This window comes from Trypanosoma conorhini, assembly GCF_003719485.1.
Source record: "Trypanosoma conorhini strain 025E chromosome Unknown Tco_14.4_contig_00474, whole genome shotgun sequence".
NCBI classification, from domain to species: Eukaryota; Euglenozoa; class Kinetoplastea; order Trypanosomatida; family Trypanosomatidae; genus Trypanosoma; species Trypanosoma conorhini.
This window is the reverse complement of record NW_021704563.1, coordinates 1-14,914: the sequence shown is the minus strand read 5'-3', so window position 1 is coordinate 14,914 and position 14,914 is coordinate 1. Positions and strand designations below refer to the sequence as shown.

The 14,914-nt window shown below is 56.3% G+C and overlaps 8 protein-coding genes across 8 annotated transcripts, besides 11 other annotated features; all 8 read left to right on the top strand.

Moving 5' to 3' along the window:
* Positions 1 to 825, top strand: Tco025E_06757 (uncharacterized protein; the record flags this gene model as incomplete). Its single annotated transcript, XM_029373629.1, has 1 exon — positions 1 to 825. A coding segment is annotated over one exon (825 nt), but the record flags the coding sequence as incomplete, so codon positions are not given.
* A 1,070-nt stretch (positions 826 to 1,895) lies between these two features.
* Positions 1,896 to 1,921: a microsatellite.
* A 678-nt stretch (positions 1,922 to 2,599) lies between these two features.
* Positions 2,600 to 2,627: a microsatellite.
* A 51-nt stretch (positions 2,628 to 2,678) lies between these two features.
* Positions 2,679 to 2,716: a microsatellite.
* Positions 2,717 to 2,762: 46 nt separating this feature from the next.
* Positions 2,763 to 2,830: a microsatellite.
* A 264-nt stretch (positions 2,831 to 3,094) lies between these two features.
* Positions 3,095 to 3,130: a microsatellite.
* Positions 3,131 to 3,228: 98 nt separating this feature from the next.
* Positions 3,229 to 5,967, top strand: Tco025E_06756 (uncharacterized protein; the record flags this gene model as incomplete). Its single annotated transcript, XM_029373628.1, has 1 exon — positions 3,229 to 5,967. One exon carries the CDS (start codon positions 3,229 to 3,231, stop codon positions 5,965 to 5,967), a length of 2,739 nt encoding a protein of 912 aa, XP_029226262.1.
* A 48-nt stretch (positions 5,968 to 6,015) lies between these two features.
* Positions 6,016 to 6,058: a microsatellite.
* A 356-nt stretch (positions 6,059 to 6,414) lies between these two features.
* Positions 6,415 to 6,454: a sequence feature (GA-rich).
* A 215-nt stretch (positions 6,455 to 6,669) lies between these two features.
* Positions 6,670 to 7,293, top strand: Tco025E_06755 (uncharacterized protein; the record flags this gene model as incomplete). The annotated part of the gene is made up of 1 exon (XM_029373627.1): positions 6,670 to 7,293. The coding sequence occupies one exon, from the start codon at positions 6,670 to 6,672 to the stop codon at positions 7,291 to 7,293; it is 624 nt and encodes a 207-aa protein (XP_029226261.1).
* Positions 7,294 to 8,337: 1,044 nt separating this feature from the next.
* Positions 8,338 to 8,742, top strand: Tco025E_06754 (uncharacterized protein; the record flags this gene model as incomplete). The annotated part of the gene is made up of 1 exon (XM_029373626.1): positions 8,338 to 8,742. One exon carries the CDS (start codon positions 8,338 to 8,340, stop codon positions 8,740 to 8,742), a length of 405 nt encoding a protein of 134 aa, XP_029226260.1.
* A 353-nt stretch (positions 8,743 to 9,095) lies between these two features.
* On the top strand, positions 9,096 to 9,977 carry Tco025E_06753 (uncharacterized protein; the record flags this gene model as incomplete). The annotated part of the gene is made up of 1 exon (XM_029373625.1): positions 9,096 to 9,977. One exon carries the CDS (start codon positions 9,096 to 9,098, stop codon positions 9,975 to 9,977), a length of 882 nt encoding a protein of 293 aa, XP_029226259.1.
* A 264-nt stretch (positions 9,978 to 10,241) lies between these two features.
* Tco025E_06752 (uncharacterized protein) lies at positions 10,242 to 11,840 on the top strand (the record flags this gene model as incomplete). The annotated part of the gene is made up of 1 exon (XM_029373624.1): positions 10,242 to 11,840. One exon carries the CDS (start codon positions 10,242 to 10,244, stop codon positions 11,838 to 11,840), a length of 1,599 nt encoding a protein of 532 aa, XP_029226258.1.
* A 570-nt stretch (positions 11,841 to 12,410) lies between these two features.
* Positions 12,411 to 12,445: a microsatellite.
* Positions 12,446 to 12,637: 192 nt separating this feature from the next.
* Positions 12,638 to 13,426, top strand: Tco025E_06751 (putative 3'a2rel-related protein; the record flags this gene model as incomplete). The annotated part of the gene is made up of 1 exon (XM_029373623.1): positions 12,638 to 13,426. The coding sequence occupies one exon, from the start codon at positions 12,638 to 12,640 to the stop codon at positions 13,424 to 13,426; it is 789 nt and encodes a 262-aa protein (XP_029226257.1).
* Positions 13,427 to 13,874: 448 nt separating this feature from the next.
* Positions 13,875 to 13,915: a sequence feature (A-rich).
* Positions 13,916 to 14,379: 464 nt separating this feature from the next.
* Positions 14,380 to 14,733, top strand: Tco025E_06750 (uncharacterized protein; the record flags this gene model as incomplete). Its single annotated transcript, XM_029373622.1, has 1 exon — positions 14,380 to 14,733. One exon carries the CDS (start codon positions 14,380 to 14,382, stop codon positions 14,731 to 14,733), a length of 354 nt encoding a protein of 117 aa, XP_029226256.1.
* Positions 14,734 to 14,863: 130 nt separating this feature from the next.
* Positions 14,864 to 14,885: a microsatellite.
* Positions 14,886 to 14,887: 2 nt separating this feature from the next.
* Positions 14,888 to 14,914: a microsatellite.

The window sequence follows — 14,914 nt, the reverse complement described above, 5'->3', positions numbered from 1 at the left end:
GTTGCCCTGCGCAAGGAACTGGGGCTTGTCAAGCAGGACACTGAGCGGATGAGGCGGCAGCTTGCTGCTATCGATGAGCTGGTGGCGAAGTACGATCCGGCTGTCGAGCGAGACCTCGACTCTGCTGAGGAGGAGGCCCAGCGGTCCAGCGTGCAGCAGCTTTGGAAGAGCGCGTGCCAGCAAGAACCCAACGAGAGCCTCGAGGATGGGTCTTCCTGGATAAAGCCGGACCTTGCGGAGTTGCCTCAGCGTGTAAAGGCTGCGAGGGATAAGTTTCGTGCGGCAGATACTGCCGGCGCCGAGCTTTACAGGGTACAGGAAGAAAAGATCAACAACAACACGGACGGGCGCGAAAATGCCAAGGCAAAATTGCGTGAGAGCGTTGAGGCGGAGATGGCGAAGCTTGTTGAAACTCGCTCCCGACTGAAGCAGCTGAATGATGACCAGCGGTACCACTTCCGTCGTGGCACACATGTGAAGGAGCGACTGGTGTCCTCGCAGAGGGGGCGGGATGCGTTGAGGGGCCGTGTGTACAATGATGAGGCAAAGCAGTTTGGAGAGTTCTTGGCGCTGGAGGACGAGCTGAAGGAGCTGACGGAATGGGTGAAAAACGCCAAGCGTGAGCTTGAGGATAACAAGCGCAGCTATGCAAAGGAGCAGCGTGAGCTACAGGAACAGCTGCAGGTGGTTGAAGACAACGGCAAGGAGGCACGCGAGTTACGCGAGCGCTTTGAGCGTGAGAATGAGGAGCTAAAGAGCCTCAAGCAGGACCTTCAACAGGTGCTGATCTACGCCCGCGTCCACCACCGCGAGGAGTTTGCTTGAACCATTCGTGGGTGGCGACTTTGGGATGCGGCGGCGAAAGCTGTGTGGCGTCAGGGAGCTAAGGGGTGCCTTGCAGCTACCGCAGTATTGGAAAAGGGGATGAAACGAATGGGGGAGAGCGGGTAAACTTGCTTGGCTGAAGGATGAAAAGAAAATAGGGGATGATGCAGCAATGTCAGGAATCCTACGGGGGCTTCACGCTTTGAGTGTGTCGTAGCGGTAGCGGTGCGGCAAACGTGAGTGGGAGGAAGAAGGCGTAGGGCCTCGCTCTTCGTCGGGGGCTCTAAAGGAGGTTCCTCGCCTCCCTAGGGGAAAAGCAAAACGAAAAAGAAGGAATCAAAGTGGCAGAGAAGTTAAAAAAAAAAGACTGGCGGTGGTGGGAGACGCGCGCAGGCTGGGGCTTTCATGAGTGTCGTGAGAGGTATGCGTCGTTGGGCCGGGTGCGGGCTCCTACGGACAGCCGAGTATTTCCTTCACGAGACATGGATTGAGATAACTTACGTGCGTCAATTACACTTCTGCGGATACATAGGCAGAATCAAAAAAGGGCTTGACAAGAGAAAAGTGAAAATTACATATTTTTTTTCACCTATTGGATTTTTGGAGGAAAGGGAGATAACTGAACCAAAACAAGGGAGGAAAATTGAACTGCAAAGGGCCGCCTTTTTGTAGTAAAGAAAAGGCAAACTTATTTGAAGCATTTTATCTGGTACAAACACACACATATGGACATGCACATATGTACAGAGACGTGAGCTACAAAGGCAGTTTCTGGGGGAGGAATGAAGAGGGGATTACTTGATGAGATGTCATAGAGTGAGGGTGGTGAACAGGAGAAGGAATTGCATTCGCGAGAATTTGAAGCAAGGAAGAAGCTGGATAGCAAATGGAAAGTGCTGGAAGAAGAGGGAAACGGTGGAATCCAAAGACATGTGCTGCCGCAGGCAGAACGAAGGTGTAGAGCTTGGAGTAAACGGAGTGCGCATACTTAGGCATACACGGGGGGCGGACAAAGGTGGTTTATATTCATACATGGCACCATATGGGTCTTGTTCCTTTCTATGCTGATGATACATATATATATATATATATATATCGGTCCTTCGAAAGTTCCATTCTGTTGACATTTCTTTTTGTTTTTGCTTTTTTTGCTCTTGTCTCGTGTGTAATACTTCTGCACCTACTGCTTTTTTCAACTCTTTCACTTACCCGTGTCTCTCGTGGCGCCACTTTCAACAATCTGATTCTTTCTCTCGTTCGTTGAAGGCGCTGCACCCCCCAACGGCGGGCTGAGAAGAGGTGTGGGCATGGCAGAGAATGACTGGGTGGAGTCTTCGAGGCACACTCATGTCCAGACCCATATTGAGGGTGCGGTACGCTCCCGTCTGGGGTCTGTTTTATCAGGTGCACGTTTTGTATGTATGTATTTAAATCAATACACACACGTGCATATGTGTGTATATTTGTCGCCATGGATGTGTGTGCCGGTTTGTTGTGTGCCTGTGTCCTCTCCCTTGCTTTTTAGCTTGCATGTTAGCGTTTGCCCCCTCACGACGGTCCTTCGCTGAGAAGTGTCTCTCTCTTTTCCCACCTCTCACCCTTACGCGCCCGATGTCCATGCCTCTACTTTATTTTGCTTCCTCGCTGCGTCACCTGTGCGCCTGTGCGAGTGAGTAGAAGCGGCGCAAGCAGCACGGCTGAGCCGAGGTGGAAAGAGGAAACAGGGCAATGCTGATTGAGCACAAATGTATATCATTGCACGCATGCAGGTGTAATACATATAATGTTATATATATATATATCGGCGTTAGCCGTGTGCGTGCGTTTGCTCTTCCACGTTTCAATGACGCCCAGGGAGCGGCAGCGGGAGCGGAGGGGAGGGGAGGGGGGGAAACGCAACAATGATTATTAGTGAAACAACATCGAATGAAGGAGTCAAGAAAAAAAAATCAAAAAAAGAAAATAATAAGGAGGAAAAGGAACAAGAAAAGAAAAAGGAAAAAGACCCTCCAAAGAGGGCAGAAGAGGAGAGTATTTTTTTTTCCGGCTGCTGTGTGTGCGCTTCAGGTGGTGGTGGGGAGAAGTCACAGCTTGAATTATGTTTGCCTCGTGTTGAGTTTTGTCGGCATCCGCGTGCGGAACGTATGTTTAGCAATAGACGTTGGCTGCGTCTACGTGTGGGTCTTTTAAATCGCTAGCACGTGCTCTTTCTGTAGTTGTGCGCGGGTTACATGTGCAACGTGTGCACCCGCTTGCATGCATGCGACGAATATAAATATAACTATATATATATATATATATATATCTGTGTGTGTGTGAGTGTTGCTGTGCTTTTATTTTTCTCTTGGTGTTACTTTAGGATCCATCTGCATAGGGGGGGGAAGCGGCGGCGCAGACGCGTGGATGCGTGCGGGGACGCCGGTGTGGCGGTGTGCCTCCTCCTCCGTCGCCTTCGAACTCCTCGGGCGGGTGCCGCTCCGCCGACCTCCACGTTACTCCCAGCAGCAGTCTGCGGCGCGGAAGGTGATGGACGGCGCAGCCCTCGCTGCCCTACCGGCAGCCGCGGCGAGAAGGCCGCGCCACGCCACGCAGCAGGCGTTGCTGGAGCTGGAGCCCCGTCCCGCCACGGATGCCCTCTGCACCACCGCAGACGCCGTGGATGAGGATGTCGTGCTGGATGGCGTCCACGCAAGGCAGCTCGCCGACGTGGCCGCCTCAGCGGAGCGGGGGAGGCTCTCGGAGCACCACCCGGCGGCACGTGGGGTTGGGTCGGACGTGGTTGATTTGGTAACTGATGCCTTTAAGGAGGAACGGGAGCAGCTTATTGCGCAGCGACGTCGCGCGCTGTATGATTTGACGCATCCGAACCCGGCGGACTACACGTACAAGGACAAACTTGTTCCACCACCGCCTCTGAGCTTTGGAAAAATAACAGATGAAGCCAAGCAACTAGGAAACAAGGTCATGTTGGGCCAACATTACACGCTGGTGCGGCAGGCAGGGGTGACGCGGGATGAGGCGCATGCTACTTCTACCACAGTCTTGGGGCAACAACGGCGGAACCGACGAAAACCAACGTTGTATGATAATCACAATTTCTTTTTTGAGGTCAACGACTTGTACCAAGAAATTGTCCTGGTCGGCAAGGCCTGTGCGGGGAAGTCGAGTCTGTTGAATACGCTACTCGGACAGCCGGTAGCCAAGACAAGTAGTCAACCGAACACGACGCGACAAATTTCCTTTTACCAGAGTGTCTCACCAGAGGAGATGCAGCGATACCTCAATGTAAAGGGCAACGGCCTGGTGAAGCTTCCTGGCGGCGGGGTGCAGTTAACATTTGTAGATGTTCCTGGATTTGGCATTGAGGGCATGTCGGATCAGTGGCGCGACAAAGCGATTGCGCTGACAGACGCCTATCTGGGTGTGCGGCGTTCTGTGAATACAGTGCTTTTCTGCATTGACTGCGAACGTGGACTCACAAAGGTGGATTTGCGTTACTTTGCGTGGCTTGAAAACTTGCACGGGGTGTTTTTTATAGTCTTGACGAAGTGCGACTCCGTGCCACACTCGCGCGTGTGCTCTGTCATGCGGCAGATTTATGCCACCATCACGAAGAACCGCCGCAAGTACCGAAAGGTGTTTCCCTTCGTCATACCCACCTCCGCGCGGGACGGCACCAACATTGAGTTTCTCCGCGGTTTGATTGCAGAAACCTCCGGCCTCATCCCAGGCGATCGGCTGCGACAGCTGTTGAAGACGAAGGCGGACGCCGATATGGCGGCGGCGTTGGAGCAGGAGGCAATACGCGTACAAGAGGCCCATAGGGTGGGGACGCAGGAAGCGAAGGCGTTCTTCACAGCATTAAAGGGAAAAGAATGGCACAAACCGTCGGATTCTCCCGCAGGTACTGCACCGTCGCCCCCGACAGCAATGAGGCCGCAAAAGTACGTAATTCCGCTGAATGGCGGTGATGCGGCAGCGACGGATGCGCACGTGCGCACGCCAGCTGAGGAGCCATTGCTGACGTTCCCTTCAGCCGCCGCGGACAAAAACAGGAGCATGCCCACTAGCAGGCCGAACATGAAAGACAGCAGTACCAACCAGAATTCCCCGTTCGGCATTGACGCGAATGAGAAGGCGAGGCGTCGACAGCGCTTCTTAGCGTGGCGTCACTCTCATCCGCTTCAGCGACATACGTCGGAATACGGAACCTACCGGCTGAATACAGGACTTGAAAGACCTGATGCAGAGTGGATTGAGTTGCCGTACTTGGAAACTGCTCTCACTGGCGATGAGGTGAAAAACGACTCTGTTGCAGCATCACAAAAGGGCCCGACACATGCACCAGCGGATGGTGACAGTAATAAGGGCTCCAATGGCCCAACCACTCCAGTGGGGGACCGTGAGGTAAGCGATGGAGCCGCCGTGTCGACGATGACGACGTCGTCGTCCACCGTAGCGGCGTTGCCCTCCGCTGTGCTTGGAGTTGGTGGGACAAGCGGAACTTCAACGATGCGTCAGCAAACGAGCGGTGCCGTCTCGCGGTTTTTAGGGCTTCTGGGCGATTACGCACAGCAGGGCACACCGGTGGGCCGGAATAAGCGGCGATGTGCCAAGGAGACTAAGTGGCGTGAGCGTCTTCACATGAAATCGGTCACCCGTTTTCTTGTTGAGGAGGAGGACGGCCGACTCGCAGAGTATAAGGCAGGGAAGAAGTTTGGCCCTTCGCTGGTGGAACCCTGTGAAGTGGAAAAGCGGCGCTCGCAGTGGGCGGCCCGTCAGTTCGTGCAACAGGCTGTGGCTGTTCGCCCGACGTCACCATGGACGGCACTGGATGTCTTGCGTAAAGAGAAGGAGCGTGTCAAGCAGGAGGCGGCGATGAGAGGGATGACGAAGAAGGAACTGCAGGCGTATCTTCGCAATTCCGGCAGCGTCACGGAAGGCTTTGAGAGGTTTGAAGGCGAAGTAACGGCGGCCAAGTACATGAACGAGACTCGGCAAGCGAGGACGCTGCGTTCTCAGGAGCAGATGCACTTCAATAGCACCGCAAAAATATCTTACCGCTCGATGCCGGTGGGGCTATGGAAAAGGTATGGAGAACGGACAACGTACTGGCCGACGTCCCGTGTGAAGGGCCGGTGATTGGATTATTTAGGATTTGCTTCACAATTATGTTGTTATTGGGTTTTCTGGGTGTATGTGTGCGTGTGCGTGTGTGTGTGGTTCCGTGTGTACGAGTTTGAGGACTGGAGTTGTAGGAGGGGGTGGCGCCAGAGCAGATTTTTGTCTCGCTCCTGTTCCTCCTTTTTCTACGTGCGGTTGCAGCGCCCCTCGTGTTGCCCATAGAAGAAGGACAAAGCAGGAAAGAGCAGGAGGAAGGTGGCGTGTGTGTGGGTGCTAATGCCAGCATGCGCTGGCTGGGGCGCATTGGGCCTGGAGGGAACGATGCGAGTGCTGCCGCTAGCGAACCCAGCAAATGGAGTGGTGGGTGACCGCGGCGCTGCCGGATGCTCGTGTTCTGTAGCGGATGACATTGGCCAGGCCTGTGTGCTGTTGCAATGGACCTTGTCTGCAAGTACGCTGCCCATCCTTCTTCTTCTTTTCCTCTTCCTCTTCTTCTTTGTCTGCTGACAACGCTGTCGTCCGGCGGGCAATCAGTCTAACGGGGGACGCGGTGTTGCGTCAGTTGCTCCTAGGCGGCGGCAGAGGCAAGAGCAGCGCCCCCGCAGAGGTTGTCTGGGTGTCGGGTGGGAGGTAACTCCAAGGGAGAAACAAAGGACGTGCCAGGCGGAGAAGAACTCGTGGAGTTGATTACAACGCAACTGATGGCATCTAAGCAGAGGGATGAAGAGTGGGGTGCAGTGGGATCTATTGACATCTCCAGAGTGGTTTATTTACGCCGCTGGCGATAGCGCGCTTCATGTCACTGGTGCTGTCGCCTCTATTCCGACAGGTGTTCTTCAGCAGCGTCCCTGCATCTTGCTGTGGTTTCATCGCGAGGACGCCTACGTGGAGTGTGATGCACCACTTCCAGAGACCACCATGTGGTTTGCGGACTGGTGGAGGAGCTTACAGCGCGGTCTGCTGTCCCCCAGTGTGGAGTCCGCTGTACATCTGTTGATTCGCTCTCGGCAGGAGTCTTGCGATGAGGCCACAGAACCGTGTTCAACTCAGTGCTGTTTGTGCCTTGTTGTGGAGAGTGACGCGGCGTGGCGGGCGCACTGGAGCCAGAGACCACTTGCAACGGCGTCGACACCAGCTTTTGTCACAACTTTCTCAGCGCACGAGGAGGTTGCGGATTCCGCCTGTCAGTGCCTCTCTGCCCTTGCGGATGCGGATGAATCCTCCGCCCCACAGAAGCAACCGTCGCTGGCGGATCCGATTTTCTCCGAGAATGTGTTCGAGCTAATCGCTTTGGAGCCCTCCGCGGAGTCCTCGACGAAACACCGCTACCTGTGGAGCAGGTGAAATTCCACCCCAGCTCCAACTCGAAGCAGTTCATGAATCCGCTGCGCGAATCCTTCTTTTTATCGTTATCAATAACGCCTCCCAGCAGTCATTGAATCCTGCAGCACTCACCTCCTGTCATGTGTCGGCACCGTCGAAGTCGTCAGTGAGGTGGTAGCTGCGGCTTGTTGTTCAGTACTGTGAAGCAGGTGGTACACTCGCCTGTCCGCTAGGTGACTCCCCGCAGCTGTGTTTGACCCCCTCCGTGGATTCTGCCTCGCGTTTCGTGCTCGTTGCTGACGACACGCCGGAGCAGATGTCGACGGGGTGGACGCTACGCGCCGTAGATCGCCCAGGTGTCGTGCAGGCGGCAGTAGCTTCGACCGACGGCTGGATACATTTTTCCCTTGCCACGCGTGCGTGTTACCGCGACCTCGACAACTGGTGGGAGGGGGGGGGGGGGTTGAGGAAAAAATATTTGCGTCGGTCGCGACACCGTCGTCAGGTGCTGACGTCGGTGAGGCGGTGACGAGGGTTCTCCTGGAGAGGATGAGTCTCTGAACCATCACGGGGGAAGCCTATCTTGGGGGTTTCGTTTTGTTCCTTCCGACAATGCGGATGGCGTATTGTACCTCTCCGCGGACCTTGACTCTTGTGGGCTTGCGGCGGTTGCATCCGCAGCGTTCCCCAGCGCATCGTGTTTGCCTGTGTATGCCTCGTTGACACCGTTTTGGCGAGCTCACCTGATGACGCAATTGAGGCGGCACCCTCACAGTCACGGCACCCGCCTGCCAGTTTCGCGTCACTCACAGTTTGCAATAGTTTCCCCCACGAGCCCCAAAAGTGGCAGTTTCATTAGCGAGGGCCCCTTCTTTGCGCTAAGTGAAGGCGGATGTTTTGCGCTGTCCCCTTCGCCTCCCGGAGGCGAGGAGGGAAGGAGCGAGCCCTCCAACTGGGGCGGGTGGTCGATGTCACCCGCCTCTTTTTGCGGCTGCTGCCGCATCGCTTCGTCGTGAGCCGCTGCACGTTGTGTCTGTTGGCAGTTCTGCTGTCGGGAAGCCAACGATGCTGCAGTGGCTTTGGGCGTGGAGCCGAGGTTGGGGTGGCGCGCAGACGCTGCGTGCGCTTCACAGCTGGTTTCACCGAGGCGGTGGTGATGTCGAGGCAAGCGGTGACGAGGAGGGAGAGTCCGTTCTGGATGCCATCCTACGGTCCCCGTCTTCTGAAGACGCTAGCCCGGGGCACAGACCGGGGTCTCAACGTGTAGGGCTGACAAATTACGGCAAAGCACATGTTTTTCTCGGCGATGACGCAGAAACTATCTCGCAGTCATTTGCGGGTGTGAACGAGGCGGGGCTGTGCGTTACCGACGCGGGTGACTCGGTGTCAGCGCGGGTCGTCGACGTTCCCGGCTCCGTGTCACGGGAATTATTGCGCACACACTGCCTGGATACGTGGAGTCTGACATGAAGTTGGAGGCACGGTACTCTGAGGATGCCACAACCCCGGGGGAAGAGGATCTGGCACCACTCCCATTATGACGGCTATTAGTGCTGACTCTCTCTCTCACACACACACACAAATATGCACACATATATATAGATTTATTTATTTGTATGGGAAAATAAAAAGAGGCGGCGGCGGGGGCGAGCCTGGGCGGGCGAGAAGGAAATGTGAATCTATATTTGACGCTTTCCTCACCCTGTTCCTTGCCAGTATGACTATAATTGTATGTTGCACGTATGTCACCTCTTTTTTTTTTGTAATTTATTTGAAGGGTGTTGGATTCGGGGGGAGGGAGAGGGGAGAAACAAGAGTCTCAGATGGAGGTGTATCGACGTATCACCGAGCGTGTGCGTGGGGCACTGTGGGCGCACCACGGCCGTCTTATGCCGGAACGACAGTTTCACCGCATTTTGGCCTACGTCTACAACAACAAGTACGAGCACCAGATTCGCTTTGATCGTATGGAGGTGGTGGGCCGCGTGTGGGAGGGCCGGGTGGAAGTTGTCACGACGCCGGCAGGATTCCTGAAGCGCGTGCGGGTGAACCCGTGCGTCGAGGAACTCTCGTCATACAGGCAACAGCAACTTGTCCTGGCTGCCTACGCGGATGCGTGCGCTCAAGGCCGACGTCTGATGGAGCAGGCCGAGATGAACATATACAAGCAGTTTCTAAAGGACCTAAAGCCGATTGTTATGGGCATTCGTGACAACCCCGAGTTCTACACGGTTCCAGAAGACTCTGTAGAAACGATTGGTGGGACGCTGCATATGGGTCAAGGCCCCACTCCGACGACACATCGCACTATTCCGGCGGCCAAGGCCTACCTGCCTGCCGATGAGGTTCGCGCTCGGCAGGAGTGGGAGAAGAAGTGGCTGAATAGTCCGCAAGGCAAGTCTTGGGCCTTGACACTGCGTGGCAAGAGGTACTTTGCGCTGCATGGGCCACAGTATCGTCCGCGTGGTGCGCCGGGCGCAAAGAAGGTAGCGTTGCCAATGGACCTCTCCGCACCCTACACGTCCATGGATGAGGGACGCTTGCTGAAGAAGAACTGGATGGCGTACCTTGACAATAAACATGTCGCGGAGGTTATGTGGACAAGGGCCAAAATAGGGGACAGAGAAAAAATGCAGCGGAGGTTGCAGGAAACAGGACAAGCTTGGCATCGCCCTATCAATGAAGAGGCTGTCTCGCGTTGGTGATTCCTCCCGACACAACTCTTTTGCTTGTTTCTTTGTCTTGTGGCGGATTGTGTTTGTCTTTACGAGATAGAGTGTGTACGTGTGTGCCTGGCCTGCGTTGTGGCGCCGTTCCCGATGGAAGAGCAAGTCACTTGAGGTGCTGCAGCTGCCCAGATTGGGCGGAATGTGTTTGCGTGCGTGGCTTCCTTGCTTCCCCCACTCGCACGTTTGCCTTGGATGTATGTATTTCCTTTTTTTTTTGTTTCTTTGCCTCCGTTTGATTGCATGGTGTTGGTGTTGATTGACTTCAGCGTGGGCGAGATGCGTGGCGGCGGTGGCGCCGTCTCTTCGCCACGCGAAGGGTCTTTTGCGTACACCTCGCCGATCCTCGCCTCGCGGCGCACGTCTCAGAGGGGCGGCGGGCCCGTGGGGGCGCAGCGCGGTCAGCTGGGGGAGTTGCGCGGGGGGAATAGGGGAAGGGCGGCGGCAGCAGCGTCGTCTTCTCCTACGAGGCACGGCAGTTTCCTTCTGGCGGGTCTGCAAAAGGAGCACGGTGGTTTTTTCACCCCGTCAAGGCGGTCAACCGTCGCGAGTGCCGCTTCCGCCCCCACACTGGGCGCTGCCCTGTGGACGGCCTCGACGGGTCACGAGTACAACATTCCCGTGGAGGGGGCGCCGTCGCCTTGCCAACAGGTGGTGGGGGTGCCTAAAAAGCGAGGGCCGCTTGCTGCATCGGTGGAGGGGTTGGACGCGGTGAGGGATGAGAAGTTCCTGTGGTCTGGGCAGACTCCGCTCCAGACGCGGGGAACTTCTTCAGCGCCGATGAAGTCCGCAGGGAGGGGTCGGTCACATGAGAGTCTCATGGCGCCGAAGTGGGAGACGACCGATCGAATTGAATCCGTGGCACGGAGGCAGGCGATGCAGCTTATTGCTGCAGCGCAGGGAGCAACCCTTCCTATGGGCGTGAAAACAGCGGGTTTTCTTGGCGACCCCGCAGCTGACGACTGCGACCACGACGAGACGGCGTGTGTTGCTCTCTCATATTCTTTTGAAGCGGAGCTGCGTGGGCGGCTGCTTGTCGAGCATGTGGCGCTGTGGTTACAGGAGGACATTGCACGGCAAAAGCTGCACATGTGCGAAGACCATGCACGCCGCATGGTGCTGATGCAGATGGCGGTAACCATGCAGGTTGCGCAAAATAAGAGGCAGCATGCAGCGCGTAGACGAGGATTTGAGTCTAATGCGACACAGTTGGCTCAGGAGGAGCGGGATACACTTCTTGCCAGTATTGGCAATCTTGAAACAGAAGAGGAGGAGCTTCTGCAACGCGTTGAGCGCGTGGAGCAGCAGACGACGTGGAACCAGCAGCAGCTCTCTATGCAGGAACAAGAAACCCTGGCATACATAAAAATGGAGCGTCATGCGAGGATTGGCCAGTTGCGGCAGCTGGAGTTGCGCCTGGAGGAGGCGCTGGAGCGACGAAAGCGGGTGGTGTTGGATACTGCGTTTGGGCACAATCAGGGTTCTCTCCTCTCCTTCACTGCGCCTCGCCGTCGTGACAGTTCGCGGGGAGTCAAGGAAACCGACGCTGCACCGCGGTGCACCCTTCGAGGCACGACCTTCCTTGGAGACCATCACAGCGAGTATTTGCCTGAACACACGCCGGACTCTGCTTCCGCAGGAAATGCGCCGGTAATTGCGGCGAAAGACGCTATGGCTTCTTGCCGTGAATTCGCAACTTATTCCACCAGCTTTTCTTCTTTTCCGACGGCTCCCTTGCTTCCCGCCGCTTTATCCGTCTCCCCCAGCACCGCAGGCAGAGGGGCATTTGCTACCGTGCTGCGAGAGGCTATGACAGCAGCAACCGCGCTGCGGCAAAAATGAGCACCCACCGTAGTCTTTCTGTGGCGCTGCTCCTGTATAGCCACCAACAAGTCGTGTGGATCCTTCCCATAGAAGACTCTCTGGATGATAAGTGTGTGTGTGTGTTTTTTTTTTTTGCATGACGTGTGAAGGTTACATCATTGGCGTCATCTACGCCACATGGAGCCGTTACTGAGGGTGTGGGGCCTACCGTGCGCTCTGCGCGGCGAGGTGCGACGGGAGATGGTTGTGGTCCGTGTGCGCTGGTGCGTCATTGTTTCAAAGTACTTACTTGCTGTGCCCGTTGTGACGCTTAGCGTTCTCTCTTTTGCCTCATTCTGGGGAAACAAAAAAAAGTGAAGGTCGTTGCGGATCTTTTCTCGGTGTTATTTGCCCATATCGTTACTCTTGTTGTTTTGTTTATTCCTCTGAACATGGCGAGGGATGGCGGCGCCGCGCACGCGTGGTGCATGTTGGTTTGCCTCTTTTTTCCCCCTGAGCTTTCCCCCGTGTGTGCCTTGTAAACAAGGAGTGGCGGTTCCGTCTATCGAGATGGACCCGCCACAAAGGAAGCAGTATATTGACTCTCGCGCCGCTGCCGCTGCCGCTGCCGCTGCCGCTGCCGCCGATCCTTCCAAGCACGAGAAAAAGACGATTCTGACCGTCTCTTCCTCCTTTTGTTGCTTCTGCTGGTTTTTCCTGCCGTGTTTCTGGGGTACGTGTTGGTTCGCTACTGCCGTAAGTACCGATACCGTCGCCTTGCGAAGAAAATAAAGCTCTGGGGCTCGCGGCAGCCTGGCGAAGTGGACGATCTCGAGATGGGCCGTGCCATTGGCGGCGGCGAGTGGTTGACGGGTGGGAATCGCCTTGAGGACGACGCTGCCGACAAGGACGCTGCCCTGCTCGACGTGTCGCGGCCGGTGGACACGTTTGACCCCATCCTTGATGAGGCGGAGAAGCACAAGAAGCGGCGGCAGCGCCACCGCAACCTCGGGGACGCCGACAGCTACAACACCGACGAGTTGGACGCAGAGAAGGATGCGACGGCGGACGTCACAGACGGCGGTGCGCTTCCACGCGCTTCTGGGGACGTCGGGGCGTACGACGCGGCAACGACGCGGGTGTGGCTGAAAACTCTTGTGAGCGAAACAGGCCTGGATGCCGACGGCCCCGGCGCCGCTGACGGGGCCGGGGCGGCCCCACAGGCGCCTGCGACTGAGCAGAGTGGCGAGGCTGGCGCCAGCCGTCAACTTCACAAGGCAGCCAGCAGCTGCGGGTCGCTGCGTCAGCGGTTGAGCAGTCGAACGATGAGCCGGGGCTTCGATGAGATGTTGGCAACGCTTGCGCCGCCCCGGGCGCTCGGCGAGGCATTCCATGAAAAGCACCGCGCCAAACGGGAAAGCCCTGTAGTATTGAATGAAATCACTCTGGAGGAAGAAGAGTTCGCGGAGGAGGAGGAAGAGGAAGAAGATGAGGACGAGGAGAGTGAGGCGATGAGTGAAGGCGAAGAGGAAGAGGAAGCAGGCGCAGCGGACGAGGAAAAAGGAGATGGCGATATACAGCAGACAATGGCGCTTTCCCCCGCTCGCAGTACGCCCGCTAAATGAGTTGCACAGACTTCCAGTCTCATTTTGTCGTCTGGTGTGGATGCTGGCTTGCCTTGAATGTCTTCCCTCTTGTCCCCTCTCTTTCACGCCGTATGTGAATAGCGACATCCTCCTTTGCTGAAGGCGATGGCGATGTATGCGGGTTGAGGTTGCCGTGTGGAAAGGGGCCTCTCTTCACCGTGTTGATGTCACACGAAACGCGGCGAGGATGATAGGCGTGGGGAAGTGAGTATGTGTGTGTGTATGTGGGGGGGGGGTGAGGGAAGAGGCACATTTGTCAAGCGTCATGTTTCGTGGTGTGCAGGCTTCTGTTCTTCTTTAATTCCTTGTAAATTTTGGCGGAATCTGGCGTGTAACGAGGGGGCAGTGAGAGAGCGCTGCGGCGAGGTGTTTATTATCATCTTGCATCTCCGCAAGAAGAGTCTCTTGTTGGCTGTTGCGCCTGCGTTTTTTTTTTGTGCTTTGTGTTTGTTCTGTTTTTGCGTTTGTTTCCTTTCTCAGGTGCAGGCTGGCGAGGCCGATGAGGCCCGGCGTGCTTCGTAACCTTCCACCGCCCTTCGTTATCCCCGCACCTGCATGCGTGTGTGATTGTTTGTGTGATTGGGCTTGGGCCGGAGTGGGCTCCGAGAGAGCCCGTGGGGGAGTGGCCGTCCGCACACCGCACGGCGCCTTCCTCTGCGTGAAAAATGCAGCTTTGCGCAGCTGTGCGACAACGATTTTGCGTTTTTCAACCGCACGGCAACGAAGTTCACAACGTTTGCGACTATTCCTCTCACCCCGCCGTGGGAGTAGCTTGGAGTTTCGTGCGCACCGTAGCTGATTTGTGCTCGGCGCATTCGACTACCCACATCTTACGGTTTCTCTCTTTGTCTTCTTGCGTCCGGCGCGTGCACCCGCCCACGCATACACAAAACACCAAGGAAGGGCGGCAGTAAAACGTGGAGACATGTGAGATGCCCATTGTGCGTCGTTGTTGTTGGGACCACACGACGCTGCCGTACGTTCCGGCGCGGCCGTGTTTGTTGTACTACCTCATTCCTGGCGACCCCGTGCCGCGGGTGGCGGTGCCTAATGCCCGCGGCGAGTACCCGCAGTTGATGCCAGGCATGCCGTACCTTGAGGAGTTGAGCGAGGAGGACGTGGGAGAGGGTGAGGGGGCTGAACGGCTCACCGTGCCGCTGCTGGAGTTTGCCCCACCACCCCTTCGGGCAGACGCAGCCTCACAGGTAGACTGGAACGAGCTGCCCGTGCCGCCCCCGGCGCATCTGCAGCGGTTTGCAGCCCCACCGCAGGACGATGGAAAATGAATAACAAAGAAAAAGCGAAGTTGCGTTGCGTGATAAATGACTGTACATTTGCTGCTGTTGCGGTGGGACAGGGCTGGCCCCGCCGTGTCGTCGCTGCCATCAACACCTTCGGCAGAGGAACGTGCGACGGACACACACACACACACACGCACTTTCTCTCTCTCTCTCTCTCTCTCTCTCT